The following is a 16,177-nucleotide window of genomic DNA, read 5'->3' as shown; positions in this document are numbered from 1 at the left end:
ACGTCCCCAGCATTGGCAGGAGGATTCTTTACTGCTGAGTCACCAGGGAAGCCCTTGAACTGAATTTTTAATGTTATTTTGAATAATACAGAATTACGTATCAATGGCCACATATGGGCTGGTAGCCACTGCGGATGGCACGGGGAGAAGTTACCAGCTGGAACAGTACAATAAAAACGTATCTGAAGGATTGCTGGTTTTTACTTCTCTCAGGAAGTATCTTCATTGTCGGGAAAACTTTGCATTGTTACTTTTCAGGGAGATACTTTGGAAACACATTTGCGGTAAGGTCTTACTGCTAAGGGCCAATTACTTTTCCAGAGTAGTTGAGCTGTTTCTATTTCTAGAAATCAGGAAGAATGGTGAGTGTTGCCAGTTTAGTTTTATTTGTCACACTAAGTGGCCGACCTCTCTAGTGTCGTCCTCAGCTGTTCTTTCCCTCACTAAGCTACACTGACTTTATCCACATTTTTCTCTTTTCATCTGGAGGTGCCCCCGTAGACCTATATAAAATATTCATTCACTGCATCTATGGGAAGTGGCTTTTTGGAGTGGATTCTTGATGAGTCTGTGCATTTATTAGTCAATATTTTATGAGCTATTGTTGTGATCGGAAAATAAAGAGCGACTTTGACTACTATATTCCATAGCTCTGGAAAAACTCTTTATTTGGAATATTTTTCGTGTGCATATCACCAGCTGTTTCCCGTTTCAGGGACTTCCTCTGCTTGAAGCAGGATGATTCTGAAACTAGAGTTGCGAAGATGTAACCCGACACACCTTCTTCCTTCTCAACAGCTTTGTATTTGATGCTAATTGTTATAGGAATGGTCTGGGTCTTTAGTTTTTGCTGCACTGGGTCTCACCAGCAGCGCACAGGCTCTTCGTTGCTGCTCGGACCTCCCCTAGTTGTGATACTTGATACTCGGTGGCTACTCTCTAGCTGTAGCTTGCAGGCTTCTTGCTCCGGTGCCTTCTTTTGCTGCGGGGCACAGGCTCTAGGGCACGCGGGCTCAGTGGTTGTGGCGCGTGGGTTTAGTTGCACCGTGACGTGTGAGATCTTAGTTTCCGGATCAGAGATGGAATTCACATGCCCCGCACTGGCAGTGGATTCTCAACCCCTGGCCCGCCAGGGGAGCCCCGGCCAGGCTCAGCAGTTTTGGTGGACCTGGATGACTCTCTTCCAGTGGAGCTGCTAGTTCAGAGACGGGCCCGAGGCGCAGCCCGACTCAGTGGTTCTCCAAGTGCGGTCCCTGGACCAGCATGGTCAGCAGCACCTGAGAAGTCGTCCGACAGGCGGATCCTCAGGCCCTTCCCGGACCTACTGAGTCAGAATCTCTGAGGCGGGGCCGTAGAAGCCTTGTGTGTTAGCACAGCTGCCGGGTGGTTCTGAAGCACGCTGAAGTCTGAGAACCGCAGGCCTGTTTTCTCGTGTTCACGCCTTGGCCGTTCTGCTTTATCTTCCGGTCTGTGTGAGCTCTGGCACGGCTCCGCTGGCTCCAAATACGTGCCACCGTCGGCAGTGTGAGGACTGTGGCTTGTCACCAGCACTCAGGGGAGTCACATGGGGAAGAAGTATCATTGGGAAGGTCAAGAAATCCACCTTCTCCCGTCCCAGGGCAAAGGGATACAGTGCGATGGGAAGAGTTGACCTGGCACCAGTGAGTTGTTCAGTTGCTCAGTCGTGTCCGACTCTTTGCGACCCTGCGGACTGTAGCCCACCAGGCTCCTCTGGCCGTGGGTTTCCCGGGCGAGGACCCTGGAGTGGGTTTCTTGTGAGGCCTGGGTTCAAAGCCCAGTTCTTGTACTTGGCTTTGGCCAGACAGCCAAACGTGCTGGACCCTTTAGCTTTTGTTTCCTCATCTGCAACATGAAGACTCAGTGAAACTGCATACAATGCCGTATGCGGAGTTAAACTGCTCTGGGGTCACATTATTGCCGGGTTTAATGAGATGACCCCAGCCAACCTCCAATGCCCACCAGCCCGGAGTTCTCAGCCCCACTGTGTGGTTCCTGCCTGTCGCGTCGTGGCTGTGGTCTGGCGCCACCTGGCGGTGCTCGGCTGCTCTAGCTTATTTGTCAGTGCGGATGGCTCGGGGTCCTGCCCTTGCCTGGAACTTTCAGGACAGTGGCTGTGATTCCAGGAATTTCCCAGTTCATCAGTGTCTGTTTCATTGGCTAGATCTAGAGTGATTCAGCCTGGAGAATACCTTCTTTCTGCCTCTCTGCTTTTCAAGAGGAGTTTGCTTGCTGTTTTCTGCATGGCCTTACCTTCCTTCCGTGTGTCTAGGGTAGAAGATGGGGGTCGTCACCAGTCGAGTGATATCCCACATGGATGCCATCACAAGGGATTTTTACAGAATTGTCAAGACAGTTAAAGGGATACAGGGTAGGTAAAGTGCCCAGTACATAGAAGGCACTTTAAAAAATGAAAACGCCCTCTCCATTCCCTAGTAGGGAGAGAGAGACTGGATTCCACATGGCGGTGTGCACTCAGCAGATGTTAAACCGTGCAGGTGGGCTTATGGCACAATGGAACAAGCACACACATCAGCGTCAGACAGCCTGGCTTCCAACCTGCCCGTTCATTACCTGGGCGAGCCTCGCTGAGCCTTCCTAATGTATGAGGTGGAGATGATATTGTTTGACCTAAGAATCCACCTGCAATGCAGGAGACCTGGGTTCAGTCCCTGGGTCAGGAAGATCCCCTGGAGAAGGAAATGGCTACCCACTCCAGTATTCTTGCCTGGAGAATTCCATTGACAGAGGAACCTGGCAGCCTACAGTCCATGGGTCTCAAAGGGTTGGACGTAACTGAGCAACTAACATTCACTTTCCATGGTGTCTTTAGGGCTTTCCTGGTGGCTCAGTGGCAAAGAATCCGCCTGCCAATGCAGGAGATGTGGGTTTGATCCCTGGCTTGGGAAGATCCCCTGGAGAAGGAAGTGGCAACCCACTCCAGTATTCTTTCCTGGGAAATCCCCCGGACAGAGGAGCCTGGTGGGCTGCAGTCCATGGGGTCTCAAAGAGTCAGACAGGACGGAGTGAGGAGACACCACATGGCGTCTTTATGAAAGAGAAGAGGAAGCCCAGACTGCTGACCACAGATCACTGGCCGTCATGTCCAGTGATCCCCGGTCCCTGCATTCCCACACTGCTCCGTGATGTTGACACGTGACGGGTCCTATTTCTGCCTAATTCTTTGGTGAATTCTTTCCCGCTGAATGCATCCTAGAGTAGGAGACAGGGAGTGGTTTGTGAAATGTCTCTGTGAAAGGAACGTAGAAGGTGGGAACAGAAGGGGGACTAACGATGTAGTAACGTGTGGCAGTGTATTCAGACACTTTAAAAACTATTTTTTAGTGTATGAAACTTCTAAATACGGCACTTGAAACAACAGGAGGCCATCAACAGATGTTCGTTTCCTTCTCTCACTTTGAGAAAATGCAAACTATGGGTGTGGAAGTCGGTTTCTAAACTCGGGGTGGGGGTGGGGTGGATCGTTTAAAACTTTCGTGAAAACCAGAGTTTGAGTCCTTCAGAGCAGAGAAAGGCCCCACCTTCTTGGGTCTGTGGGGGAAGTCCTTGTTTATTTATATTTTTTTGGTAATAAAGGAAATAGAGATGCAACTTTTGTCTGCTGCCCCTGCCTCTGGGGTCTGGACATGGGACTCCTCAGCTCTGGGACCTGGCAGGGAGAGGATTTGTCTGGCCAGTTGGGCACTTTTTAGAATGATCATCAAATTGACACCTGCTCACTATTAAGTTTGGGGAAGTTTAGGAGAGTATAAAGAAGCAAACAACTAGTGAATTCCTGCCTCACCCCCCACAGTCATTCAGATACCATGTACGTCTACCCAGAGACCCTGTCATTCTTGCACAGATTTCCTTTCCAGTCTTTTTTCTTTAAATTTCTTCATTACATAACTGAATCTTACTTTTTTTTTCCTTTTCACATTGTTACATGAGTTTTATTTGAAAGTTAAAGAAGAAAGTATTGTTTCTCAGATTATGAATACATGATTCTAGAAAAATTTAAAATGTGTGAAGCAGAAGGTGAAATTTCTCTTATACCATCTTCTACTGTATTTAATTTTGGGGGCTCCAAAATCACTGTAGATGGTGATTGCAGCCATGACATTAAAAGACGCGCTTACTCCTTGGAAGGAAAGTTATGACCAACCTAGATGGCATATTCAAAACCAGAGACATTACTTTGCCAACAAAGGTCCGTCTAGTCAAGGTTATGGTTTTTCCAGTGGTCATGTATGGATGTGAGAGTTGGACTGTGAAGAAAGCTGAGTGCCGAAGAATTGATGCTTTTGAACTGTGGTGTTGGAGAAGACTCTTCAGTCCCTTGGACTGCAAGGAGATCCAACCAGTCCATTCTGAAGGAGATCAGACCTGGGATTTCTTTGGAAGCAATGATGCTAAAGCTGAAACTCCAATACTTTGGCCACCTCATGCGAAGAGTTGACTCATTGGAAAAGACCCTGATGCTGGGAGGGATTGGGGGCAGGAGGAGAAGGGGATGACAGAGGATGAGATGGCTGGATGGTATCACCGACTCGATGGACATGAGTTTGGGTGAACTCCGGCAGTTGGTGATGGACAGGGAGGTCTGGTGTGCTGTGACTCATGGGGTTGCAAAGAGTCGGACACGACTGAGTGACTGAACTGAACTGTATTTAATAATAGAAAAATGTTGTAAATATTGAAAAGTATAAAGTGGTAAGTGAAATTTCCCTTGAATAAGCCTGTCAGTGCTATATAACATTAGATACATTTTTGAAAGAAAAATATAAAATGGAAAGTGAAATTTTCCTGTAGTACTATCGACCAGTGCTAAAAGCGATTAGTTTTAGTATGCAGCCTTCCATTTTGAACATCAGTGGTGTGTGTGTGGGTGTAGGAATTGTGCTGTAAATGTAGGTGCAGGTATCTAGCTTGCGTTTGTCCCTTACTAACATAATTTGAGTACCCTCCTATAGTAAAGCATTTTCTCATACCACTGAAACACTTATTTGAAGGGTGTTTTAAATGGCTACATGTTACATTTACATGTACTCTGCTTTATGTGATCATTTCCTCTAAGGCTGCCAGTTTGGATCCAAGTAAACATTTATTCATATTTCTGATTCATTCCCTAAGCTAAGTCCCAGACAGCCCCTCTGAGTCAGAGATAAATAATTTAAGAGTTTCCTCTCCAGGGTGAGCTTATCATTTTACACTCTTCTCTGTAGCTTACAGAAATATGCACTGATGGCCATCACAAACAAATGTGATTGTTTAAAAAAATCTTTGTTATCATATGTGAAAAAGCTCTCATTTATCTTTCTTAGACTGCTACAGGGTTTGAGTTCGGCGTGTGTGACCCTTTTCCTCTGTGATTTTTGGAAGAGAGGTGATCTACCGTCTGTTAAATCAAAAAGCTAATTCCTGCCGAGATTCCTTAGAATGTCCCTGATCCCATCCCAAGAGAAGAGCTGGGTGTTCTCCACACCTTGGCTCAGAAGCTTTCTCTCTCTCTGGCAAGTCCTGTGCGTTTCCAGGCAGCCTCCTGGCTCCCTCTAGTGACCACCTTAGCAGCTGCAGCCTTGCTTCCTTGGCTCTCATCCGCACTGGTTCATCCTGGTTGGGACACCCCAGAGCAGAGCAAGGGGCACGCCACAGACTTGCAGCCAGACGGTGTGTGTGGCGGGGGGACTGTTTTCCTGCATGTCTGGGCAGCTCCTTTTAACGGTGGGCTCTTTGTGTCCTTGTTGGCTTGGCTGTAGGGAAGCAGCCCATTAGTGTCACCCTGAGCCTGGTCGGGGCACAAGGTGGAAAAGACACTCTTGTTAGTTCTCACTTTCCTTTCTGAAACTCTGGGTCCTCTGGAATCTTTTTATGGAGGGAGAGAATTGTAAGTCAGTAACATTGTTAAATTAAACTTCTATGGATGTCAGAGGATTCTGTTATAGGGACCCTGAAATCATTGAGCTGTAGGTACTCATTCTTTTTAGTCTAGTTTAGTTGGGAAACTAGTCTAGTTTGCTTGTGAAGGTTCTATAATGAGAACCTCCTAGAACAACTCTGAGGGCAGGACAGAAGGAAAGTTTGGAGAGCTAAAGATTCTAACATACGCTCCATTGCCCTTCACACTCTCACTCCACTAAAGTTTGTTGTTCAGGCAATAAAAGTAATATATGTAGTGATTGCAGGGGGGAAAAAAACTAATAAAAATCACCATTTCCTTTACTCACAGGTGACTATTGACATTCGGTTTACATGTACGTATGAGCATACACTGATTTTTGCAGTCATGTAAGTGTGCATGTTTATCTGATCTAGGTATACAAACACACACAGTTGTCTTTTTCTCAGGATTATTGATGTTCTTTATGCGTTTTAGATACTAATGCTATGTTGTAGCCATCTTCTCATCCCTGACTTGCTTTCCTTCTATTCAATTTATTTCCCTCGGTTAGATGATTACCACAGAACTGGAAAAGGTCAGTTTTCATTCGAATCCCAAATAAAGGTAATATCAAAGAATGCTCAAACTACCGCACAGTTGCACTCATCTCACACACTAGTAAAGTAATGCTCAAAATTCTCCAAGCCAGGCTTCAGCAATATGTGAACCGTGAACTTCCAGATGTTCAAGCTGGTTTTAGAAAAGGCAGAAGAACCAGAGATCAAATTGCCAACATCTGCTGGATCAGCGAAAAAGCAAGAGAGTTCCAGAAAAAACATCTATTTCTGCTTTATTGACTATGCCAAAGACTTTGACTGTGTGGATCACAATAAACTGTGGAAAATTCTGAAAGAGATGGGAATACCAGATCACCTGATCTGCCTCTTGAGAAATCTGTACGCAGGTCAGGAAGCAACAGTTAGAACTGAGCATGGAACAACAGACTGGTTCCAAATAGGAAAAGGAGTACATCAAGGCTGTAAATTGTCACCATGCTTATTTAACTTCTATGGAGAGTACATCATGAGAAACGCTGGGCTGGAGGAAGCACAATCTGGAATGAAGATTGCCAGGAGAAATATCAATAACCTCAGATATGCAGATGACACCACCCTTATGGCAGAAAGTGAAGAAGAACTAAAGAGCCTCTTGATGAAAGTGAAAGAATGAAAAAGTTGGCTTAAAGCTCAACATTCAGAAAACGAAGATCATGGCATCCAGTCCCATCACTTCATGGCAAATAGATGGGGAAACAGTGGACACAGTGGCTGACTTTATTTTTCTGGGCTCCAAAATCACTGTAGATGGTGACTGCAGAAGGCAATGGCAAGCCACTCCAGTACTCTTGCCTAGAAAATCCCATGGATGGAGGAGCCTGGTAGGCTGCAGTCCATGGGGTCGCTACAAGTTGGATGGGACTGAGTGACTTCACTTTCACACAATGGAAAAGGCAATGGCAACCCACTCCAGTGTTCTTGCCTGGAGAATCCCAGGGACAGCAGAGCCTGGTGGGCTGCGGTCTATGGGGTCGCACAGAGTCGGACACGACTGAAGCGACTTAGCAGCAGCAGCTCCTTAGAAGGAAAGTTATGACCAACCTAGACAGCATATTAAAAAGCAGAGACATTACTTTGCCAACAAAGGTCCGTCTAGTCAAGGCTATGGTTTTTCCAGTGGTCAGGTATGGATGTGGGAGTTGGACTATAAAGAAAGCTGAGCGCCGAAGAATTGATGCTTTTGAACTGTGGTGTTGAAGACTCTTGAGAGTCCCTTGGACTGCAAGGAGGTCCAACCAGTCCATCCTAAAGGAGATCAGCCCTGGGTGTTCGTTGGAAGGACTGATGCTGAAGCTGAAACTAGGCCACCTGATGCGAAGAGCTGACTCATTTGAAAAGACCCTGATGCTGGGAAAGATTGAAGGCAGGAGGAGAAGGGGACGACAGAGGATGAGATGGTTGGATGGCATCACCAACTCAATGGACATGGGTTTGGGTGGACTCTGGGAGTTGGTGATGGACGGGGAGGCCTAGCGTGCTGTGGTTCATGGGGTCGCAAAGAGTCGAACATGACTGAGCAACTGAACTGAACTGAACTGAGATGATTACCAAGCCCGCTTAGCCCAAGGCTGAATTAAAATTATAGTTACATCCTCAGGGAATGTAGCACATGCTCAGAGCATTAAACTGTTCTAGAGGAACCAATCAGAGGGTTGGGGCGACAGTGAGATAACAGTGAATCTGGCAGCAGCTAACACCACACAAAGGGTCTGATGAGGCCAGGAGAGGGTCAGGGCCTTCCCGAGGAACTTAACCATGAAAGTGAAAGTCACTCAGTCGTGTCTGACTCTCTGCGACCCCATGGACTATACAGTCCATGGGATTCTCCAGGCCAGAATACTGGAGTGGAATAGTGGTTCCTTTCTCCAGGGGATCTTCCCAACCCAGGGATCAAACCCAGGTCTCTCACATCGCAGGTGGATTCTTTACCAGCTGAGCGACCAGAGAAGTCCAAGAATACTGGAATGGGTAGCCTATCCCTTCTTCAGGGGATCTTCCCACGCCAGGAATCGAACCGAGGTCTCCTGCATTGCAGGCAGAGTCTTTACCAACTGAGCTACTAGGGAAGCCCATTTCTAGTGGAAGGTCACTGAATGGAAATCCTTACCTCGCCAAAGTCAAAGACAGTCGCCTGTAATTTCTAACACAGTGGCTTTTGTGTTTCACAGAAAGTCTGAGGTCTTTAGTCTGTCTGGAGGTTTGCTTTTTAGTTTATTTTTCCTTTTGTGGTGTTTCGCCTGTGTTGATGCTTTCAGAGTCCTCTCTGAGCTCTGATGAGTCCTCATCAGCACCCTCTCCCCAGGTACCTTGTACTGTTGGCCTGCTCTGGGGCGTCACAGGTGAGGACACCCACTGTGTATGGGGGGATTTCTGTGTGTCTCCAGCACTGTTAGTGTTTTTGACACTGGTGATTTTGGTTTCAGGTGAACTAGGTCTAAGGGTCTTGATTCCACTAGTGTTTAGAAATTATTCAGTTTCTGAAGCTTCCATGGAGTCTCTTGGGTGTGTTTTGTGTGTGGCCCTGTAAATATTCTTAGATCTGGGGTTGCTGCTTCAGGGTCCCCCACCAAGATGTTCCCACTTACCTTGAACAGGTGTTTTTTTTTTTTTTTTTTCTAAATGGATCTAAGGAGTTGATAAATAGTACACTTCTTGTCAGCATCCTAGCTCTCTGGAAACTAAAGTTATATCTGAGCAGTCAGGGTGTCTTGCATGTTTCCCACTCCCGCCCACCCCATTGAGATGCAGAGAAAACAGGAAACTTCGTCATCTTTTCAGCAGCGTGCGTTTTCTGTCGTTCAGATGAGAAAAGACGTGGAAGTAGGGAAAATAAGAGCTGACCAGTTTATGGGACTTTCCTGACAGGCTGTCTCCAGCACGCCCTGGAGACCATCTCCGAGGCGAGGGTCCCCAGCCCTGTGGGAAACGCCAGCTTCACAGGAGACGGTAGCCTGGTCCCTGCACATGCGGGCACCACTGCCCCCTTGTCACCCAGTGTCTCAGTGGCCTCTTTCTCAGCAGAGAGGAGGTGGCAGAAGTAGGTATAGGAGGATTCCCCAGTCGGCCTGCCAGGCGACACCCATATCAGAGACCCTGTCTTCTGGCCCGAGTCTGCCTGTTACCAAGGGCCACGTCACCTTCCAGAAACCAGAACCTGTGACTAATGGTTGGCATTGTTTTTCTGCATGATTATTTCTGCTTTACAAGCCCTTCTTGTCTCCTTTTCCAGTGCCTATGAACATTTTCTTCTTACCCTGCCTTTGTGCTTTCTCCTTAGGCCGGAAGCTGAGAGGAAAAGCCTTTTATTTCGTCAACGGCAAAGTGTTCTGCGAGGAAGACTTCCTGGTGAGTGTGTCACCCAAGCAGGCCTGGCAGAAGGTGGTTTAACTCCGTGGCGCCCCCCAGGCCCCCCTGGAGGCCGCGCCGCTGGAGAAAGGGGTCCAGTCGTTTCTTTAGCGGCAGCAGGCGAGTGGCCCACGTTCCCAGGCAAATGACAAGCCGCACAGCTCTGTGCTTTTCAGGGACTTCACGGTCACTCAGCCTGACTTCTTGTGCCTTGCCCGTCTCACCCAGCTCTTTTTTTTTTTAAATTTTATTTATTTATGGCTGCACTGGGTCCTCCCTGCTTCTCATTGCGCTGGCCTCTCTTGTTGAGGAGTGCAGCTCTAGGAGTGCGGGCTTCAGTAGCTGTGGCTCCCAAGCTTCGCTGCCCTGCAGCCTGTGGGGTCTTCCTGGGTCAGGGGTGGAATCCGCACCTCCTACATGGGCAAGGAGGTCCTCCCCACCAAGCCACCAGGGAAGCCCCTCCACCCTGCTTTTAAGTCTCTCTCTGGGATCCCGGTCCCCCTTCTGTCTCATTCTGCCTCTCCCACTCGCAGAAAAGTCCATGCATGTGCCAGAGAGTCCCAGAGCTGAACTCCAGCCCTGTGGGCACCTCTGAGGCCAGCTGCTCACGGTCTCCCTGCCCACTGGGCAGGCCCAGGGTTGGCCCCCAGCCCTCCCACTCCCTTGAGAGTCACCTGAAGCCAAAAAACAGCCTTGCCTGGGACCTCGACTCTCAGAACAGGGCCCTAGGTTCCTCCTGCCCCCCGCCTCCTTCCTCCCCCTCCTAGAGCGCGGCCAGGCCCTGGTGCCACCGTGTCGCCCCCGGGCGCCTGTGGCTCCACGGCCCGCACTCTGCTGCACGGCCGCGTTGCCCAGGCCCGGCGCCAGGGTTCGGCGCATGCGCGGAAGCTCCCTGCGGTCCGGGTGGCCTCCCTCGCAGCCTTGCATCTCACTCGCTGTGGGGCTTGCGGTTCTCTGCACGCCCACGTCCCGCCCTGTGTGCTGGAGTCTGCACTGGGTCCGCTGCCAGGAACGCCTTCCCTGTTTGTTTGCCCAGATCCTCCGACAGCCTGCATGTTCCCTGGCCTCAAAGTGGGTCCCCCTCCTCTGTGCTGCTGCCCTTGGCGTTTTCTGGCCAGCGGTTAGCGCACTGCCTGTCCATTTACAAGTCTTTCCTGACTTGACTGAAAGTTCCTAGGGAGAGGGGAATACAGTGTTTCACCTTCTCATCTTTAGACCCTAACACAGCTCCAGGCAAGGAGCCATGCCCGGTCAGTAGGATGACCAGTGTGCGACCCAGAGATGGCTCCAGACCAGCCTCTTCATGGATGTGTGGGTTGACTCATGATGACTCATGTTTGCCAGTAACAGGCAAGCAAACCCAAGGAAACTGATTCCTGCATGCCCTCGGGAGGTCGTTTCCTCCCACGTGTTCACTTTAGTCACTGGTGCTGTGTATGTGATAGTCAGATGGTGGTGCCACACCAGAGTTGACTGTCTCCCAGCTTCAAATCTGCTGGGCTGAGTGCCTGTCCTGCTTCTAGAGTCTCATGGGCTCTGGGTGGGTCATCTGCCCATGCCTGGGCAAAGTGATGGGTGCTGGAGGCATGCAAGGCTCTGAGGAGCCAAAGCAAAAACAGTACCCAGCTGTGGATGTGACTGGTGATAGAAGCAAGATACGATGCTGTAAAGAGCAATATTGCATAGGAAACCTGGAATGTCAGGTCCATGAAGCAAGGCAAATTTGAAGTGATCAAACAAGAGATGGCAAGAGTGAATGTCAACATTCTAGGAATCAGCGAACTGAAATGGACTGAAATGGGTGAATTTAACTCAGACGACCATTATATCTACTACTGCGGGCAGGAATCCCTCAGAAGAAATGGAGTCTCCATCATGGTCAACAGAAGAGTCCGAAGTGCAGTACTTGGATGCAATCTCAAAGACGACAGAATAATCTCTGTTCGTTTCCAAGGCAAACCATTCAATATCACAGTAATCCAAGTCTATGCCCCAACCAGTAACGCTGTAGAAGCTGAAGTTGAACGGTTCTATGAAGACCTACAAGACATTTTAGAACTAACACCCAAAAAAGATCTCCTTTTCATTATAGGGGACTGGAATGCAAAAGTAGGAAGTCAAGAAACACCTGGAGTAACAGGCAAATTTGGCCTTGGAATACGGAATGAAGCAGGGCAAAGACTAATAGAGTTTTGCCAAGAAAATGCACTGGTCATAACCAACACCCTCTTCCAACAACACAAGAGAAGACTCTATACATGGACATCACCAGATAGTCAACACCGAAATCAGATTGATTATATTCTTTGCAGCCAAAGATGGAGAAGCTCTATACAGTCAGCAAAAACAAGACCAGGAGCTGACTGTGGCTCAGACCATGAACTCCTTATTGCCAAATTCAGACTTAAATTGAAGAAAATAGGGAAAACCATGAGACCATTCAGGTATGACCTAAATCAAATCCCTTATGATTATACAGTGGAAGTGAGAAATAGATTTAAGGGCCTAGATCTGATAGAGTGCCTGATGAACTATGGAATGAGGTCCGTGACACTGTACAGGAGACAGGGCTCAAGACCATTCCCATAGAAAAGAAATGCAAAAAAGCAAAATGGCTGTCTGGGGAGGCCTTACAAATAGCTGTGAAAAGATGAGAAATGAAAAGCAAAGGAGAAAAGCAAAGATATAAACATCTGAATGCAGAGTTCCAAAGAATAGCAAGAAGAGATAAGAAAGCCTTCTTCAGCGATCAATGCAAAGAAATAGAGGAAAACAACAGAATGGGAAAGACTAGGGATCTCTTCAAGAAAATCAGAGATACCAAAGGAACATTTCATGCAAAGATGAGCTCGATAAAGGACAGAAATGGTATGGACCTAACAGAAGCAGAAGATATTAAGAAGAGATGGCAAGAATACACAGAAGAACTGTACAAAAAAGATCTTCACGACCCAGATAATCACGATGGTGTGATCACTGACCTAGAGCCAGACATCCTGGAATGTGAAGTCAAGTGAGCCTTAGAAAGCATCACTACGAACAAAGCTAGTGGAGGTGATGGAATTCCAGTTGAGCTATTCCAAATCCTGAAAGATGATGCTGTGAAAGTGCTGCACTCAATATGCCAGCAAATTTGGAAAACTCAGCAGTGGCCACAGGACTGGAAAAGGTCGGTTTTCATTCCAATCCCAAAGAAAGGCAATGCCAAAGAATGCTCAAACTACCGCACAGTTGCACTCATCTCACACGCTAGTAAAGTAATACTCAAAATTCTCCAAGCCAGGCTTCAGCAATATGTGAACCGTGAACTTCCTGATGTTCAAGCTGGTTTTAGAAAAGGCAGAGGAACCAGAGATCAAATTGACAACATCCGCTGGATCATGGAAAAAGCAAGAGAGTTCCAGAAAAACATCTATTTCTGCTTTATTGACTCTGCCAAAGCCTTTGACTGTGTGGATCACAATAAACTGTGGAAAATTCTGAAAGAGATGGGAATACCAGACCACCTGATCTGCCTCTTGAGAAACCTATATGCAGGTCAGGAAGCAACAGTTGGAACTGGACATGGAACAACAGACTGGTTCCAAATAGGAAAAGGAGTTCGTCAAGGCTGTATATTGTCACCCTGTTTATTTAACTTATATGTAGAGTACATCATGAGAAATGCTGGGCTGGAAGAAACACAAGCTGGAATCAAGATTGCTGGGAGAAATATCAATAACCTCAGCTATGCAGATGACACCACCCTTATGGCAGAAAGTGAAGAGGAACTCAAAGGCCTCTTGATGAAAGTGAAAGTGGAGAGTGAAAAAGTTGGCTTAAAGCTCAGCATTCAGAAAATGAAGATCATGGCATCTGGTCCCACCACTTCATGGGAAATAGATGGGGAAACAGTGGAAACAGTGTCAGACTTTATTTTGGGGGGCTCCAAAATCACTACAGATGGTGACTGCAGCTATGAAATTAAAAGACCCTTGCTCCTTGGAAGGAAAGTTATGACCAACCTAGATAGCATATTAAAAAGCAGAGACATTACTTTGCCAACAAAGGTCCATCTAGTCAAGGCTATGGTTTTTCCTGTGGTCATGTATGGATGTGAGAGTTGGACTGTGAAGAAGGCTGAGCACCGAAGAATTGATACTTTTGAACTGTGGTGTTGGGGAAGACTCTTGAGAGTCCCTTGGACTGCCAGGAGATCCAACCAGTCCATTCTGAAGGAGATCAGCCCTGGGATTTCTTTGGAAGGAATGATGCTGAAGCTGAAACTCCAGTACTTTGGCCACCTCATGTGAAGAGTTGACTCATTGGAAAAGACTCTGATGCTGGGAGGGATTGGGGGCAGGAGGAGAAGGGGACGACAGAGGATGAGATGGCTGGATGGCATCGCTGACTCGATGGACATGAGTCTCAGTGAACTCCGGGAGTTGGTGATGGACAGGGAGGCCTGGCGTGCTGCGAATCATCGGGTCGAAAAGAGTTGGACACGACTGAGCGACTGATCTGATCTGATCTGATCTTGCCTCAGGACCTAGCATGGGGGGCCAACCCCACAGAAATCATGGGACCACAGGGTGGCAGAGCAAGGCTGGACCTTAAGCAAAAATAAAGCACTTCTCTGATCTGGGAGGATCCCACATAGCACAGGGCGAATAAGCCCGTGCACCACAACCAAGCCCGTGCTCTAGGGCCCAGGGGCTACAACTGCTGATGCCCACGTGCCTAGAGCCCATGCCTCACAGTAAGAGAAGTCACCGCAGTGAGACGCCCGTGCACCGCAACTAGAGAGGAGCCCCCGCTTGCTGCGACTAGAGAAAGCCCACACGCAGAAAGGAAGACCCAACACAGCCAAAAATAACAATTAAATTAAAAAATAAAGAACTGTTACCCCTAGAATCAGGAGGAAGTGCCGGGCAGCAAACCCCTGTGCTGTGTGGTGTAGGGCTCCAGAAAAGTTCCCTTTTCTTTTCCGCCTTCCTTTCTATTAGTTTCCCTTGTTAAGTTGTATTTGCAATATCTAAGCTTCTAGTATCTTCCAGTGTGTGGTATTTAGTCTGTTTTCTAAGGTGAGTTCCTCATTTCTTTCCAGATTCCAGCTCTGTGTGTGTGTATGTGTGTTTTGGTAAGATAAGGTAAATCATATTTATCTAGTTTCTTTGAAGCTGATTGTAAAAGGCATTGGCTTTTTAAAAAAATTATTTATTTTTAATTGATGGATAATTGCTTTACAATATTGGTTTGATTTCTGCCATATGTCGACATGGATTAGTTATAGGTGTACATATGTCCCCTCTCTCTTGAACCTCCCTCCCACCTCCCACCCTTTCCCACTCCTCTAAGTTGTTACAGAACCCCAGTGTGAGTTCCCTGAGTCATACAGCAAATTTCCATTGGCTATCTATTTTACCTGTGGTAGTATGTATGCTTTCATCAAGGCATTCATTGGCTTTTTGACCAGACCCAGACTTGAATTTGAATCCCATCCTCACCCCTGATAGGCTATGTGACCGTGAGAAAGTAACTTTACCTCTCTGAGCTTTGCTTTGTCTCCATTTGAGAAACAGTGTAATATATACCTTGCAGAATTGTTTTGAAAATTTAGAGCAATGGTCTCAAACTTGAGCATGCATCAGAGTTCCCTGGAGGGCTCGCAAAAACCCAGATTGCCACTACCCCTCATCCCCTGCCCCTAGTTTCCAATTGTCCAATTCAGTAGGTCAGGGATGGAGCCTAAGAATTTGCACTCTGACAAGTTCTCAGGTGATGCCAGGGAACGTGTCTTGAGAACTACTGGATTAGAGGCTGATGCCTCTCTGCACAGCCTCTTACGCAGAGCCTGGCCTGTCATGGATGCCTGGGTGCAGCTGTTGAGAGATGAGCGGTATCAGCGTTTGTAATGGCTCTTGTGGCGGAGGGTATTCTGTAATTCACCACATTGTTGTCCACAGAGACTTGAGAGATTCCTGTATAGAGTGACACGTCTCTCGAAGACGTTCTTTGTGATCCTCGAGGCTGGCGGGGAAGTGGCTAGATCCCTCTGCCCCGCCTGGGCTGAACTTTCTTTTCTCTTCTCTCTGCAGTACTCTGGTTTCCAGCAGTCCGCTGACAGGTGTTTTCTCTGTGGACATCTGATCATGGACATGGTGAGTAGGGTCAGGCGAACAAGGTAATATTGATAACGTGGTGGGCAGGGGAGGCATTGGCAGAAAAAAATAATAATTGAAAACAGTGTTTCCTACCTCGATTTGTGATCATGGCTGGTTTTATTTTTATTTATTTATGGCTCTGCTGGGTCTTCGTCTCTGTGCAGGCTTCTCTC

The 16,177-nt window shown here is 47.6% G+C and overlaps 1 protein-coding gene across 1 annotated transcript in view; it reads left to right on the top strand.

The window, feature by feature from the left end:
• The window catches only part of LIMD1 (LIM domain containing 1), a 78,323-nt gene that overhangs the window by 49,602 nt on the left and 12,544 nt on the right, over positions 1-16,177 (top strand). Inside the window, exons 3-4 of the mRNA XM_070360413.1 lie at positions 9,794-9,861; positions 15,939-16,001. Of these exons, the coding sequence (XP_070216514.1) occupies positions 9,794-9,861; positions 15,939-16,001 (131 nt within the window). The remainder of the gene's footprint in view (positions 1-9,793; positions 9,862-15,938; positions 16,002-16,177) is intronic.

The sequence above is a fragment of the Bos mutus genome, chromosome 22 (assembly GCF_027580195.1).
Source record: "Bos mutus isolate GX-2022 chromosome 22, NWIPB_WYAK_1.1, whole genome shotgun sequence".
Taxonomy (NCBI): Eukaryota; Metazoa; Chordata; class Mammalia; order Artiodactyla; family Bovidae; genus Bos; species Bos mutus.
The sequence above is the reverse complement of the archived record's forward strand: the minus strand, read 5'-3'. Positions and strand labels throughout refer to the sequence as shown.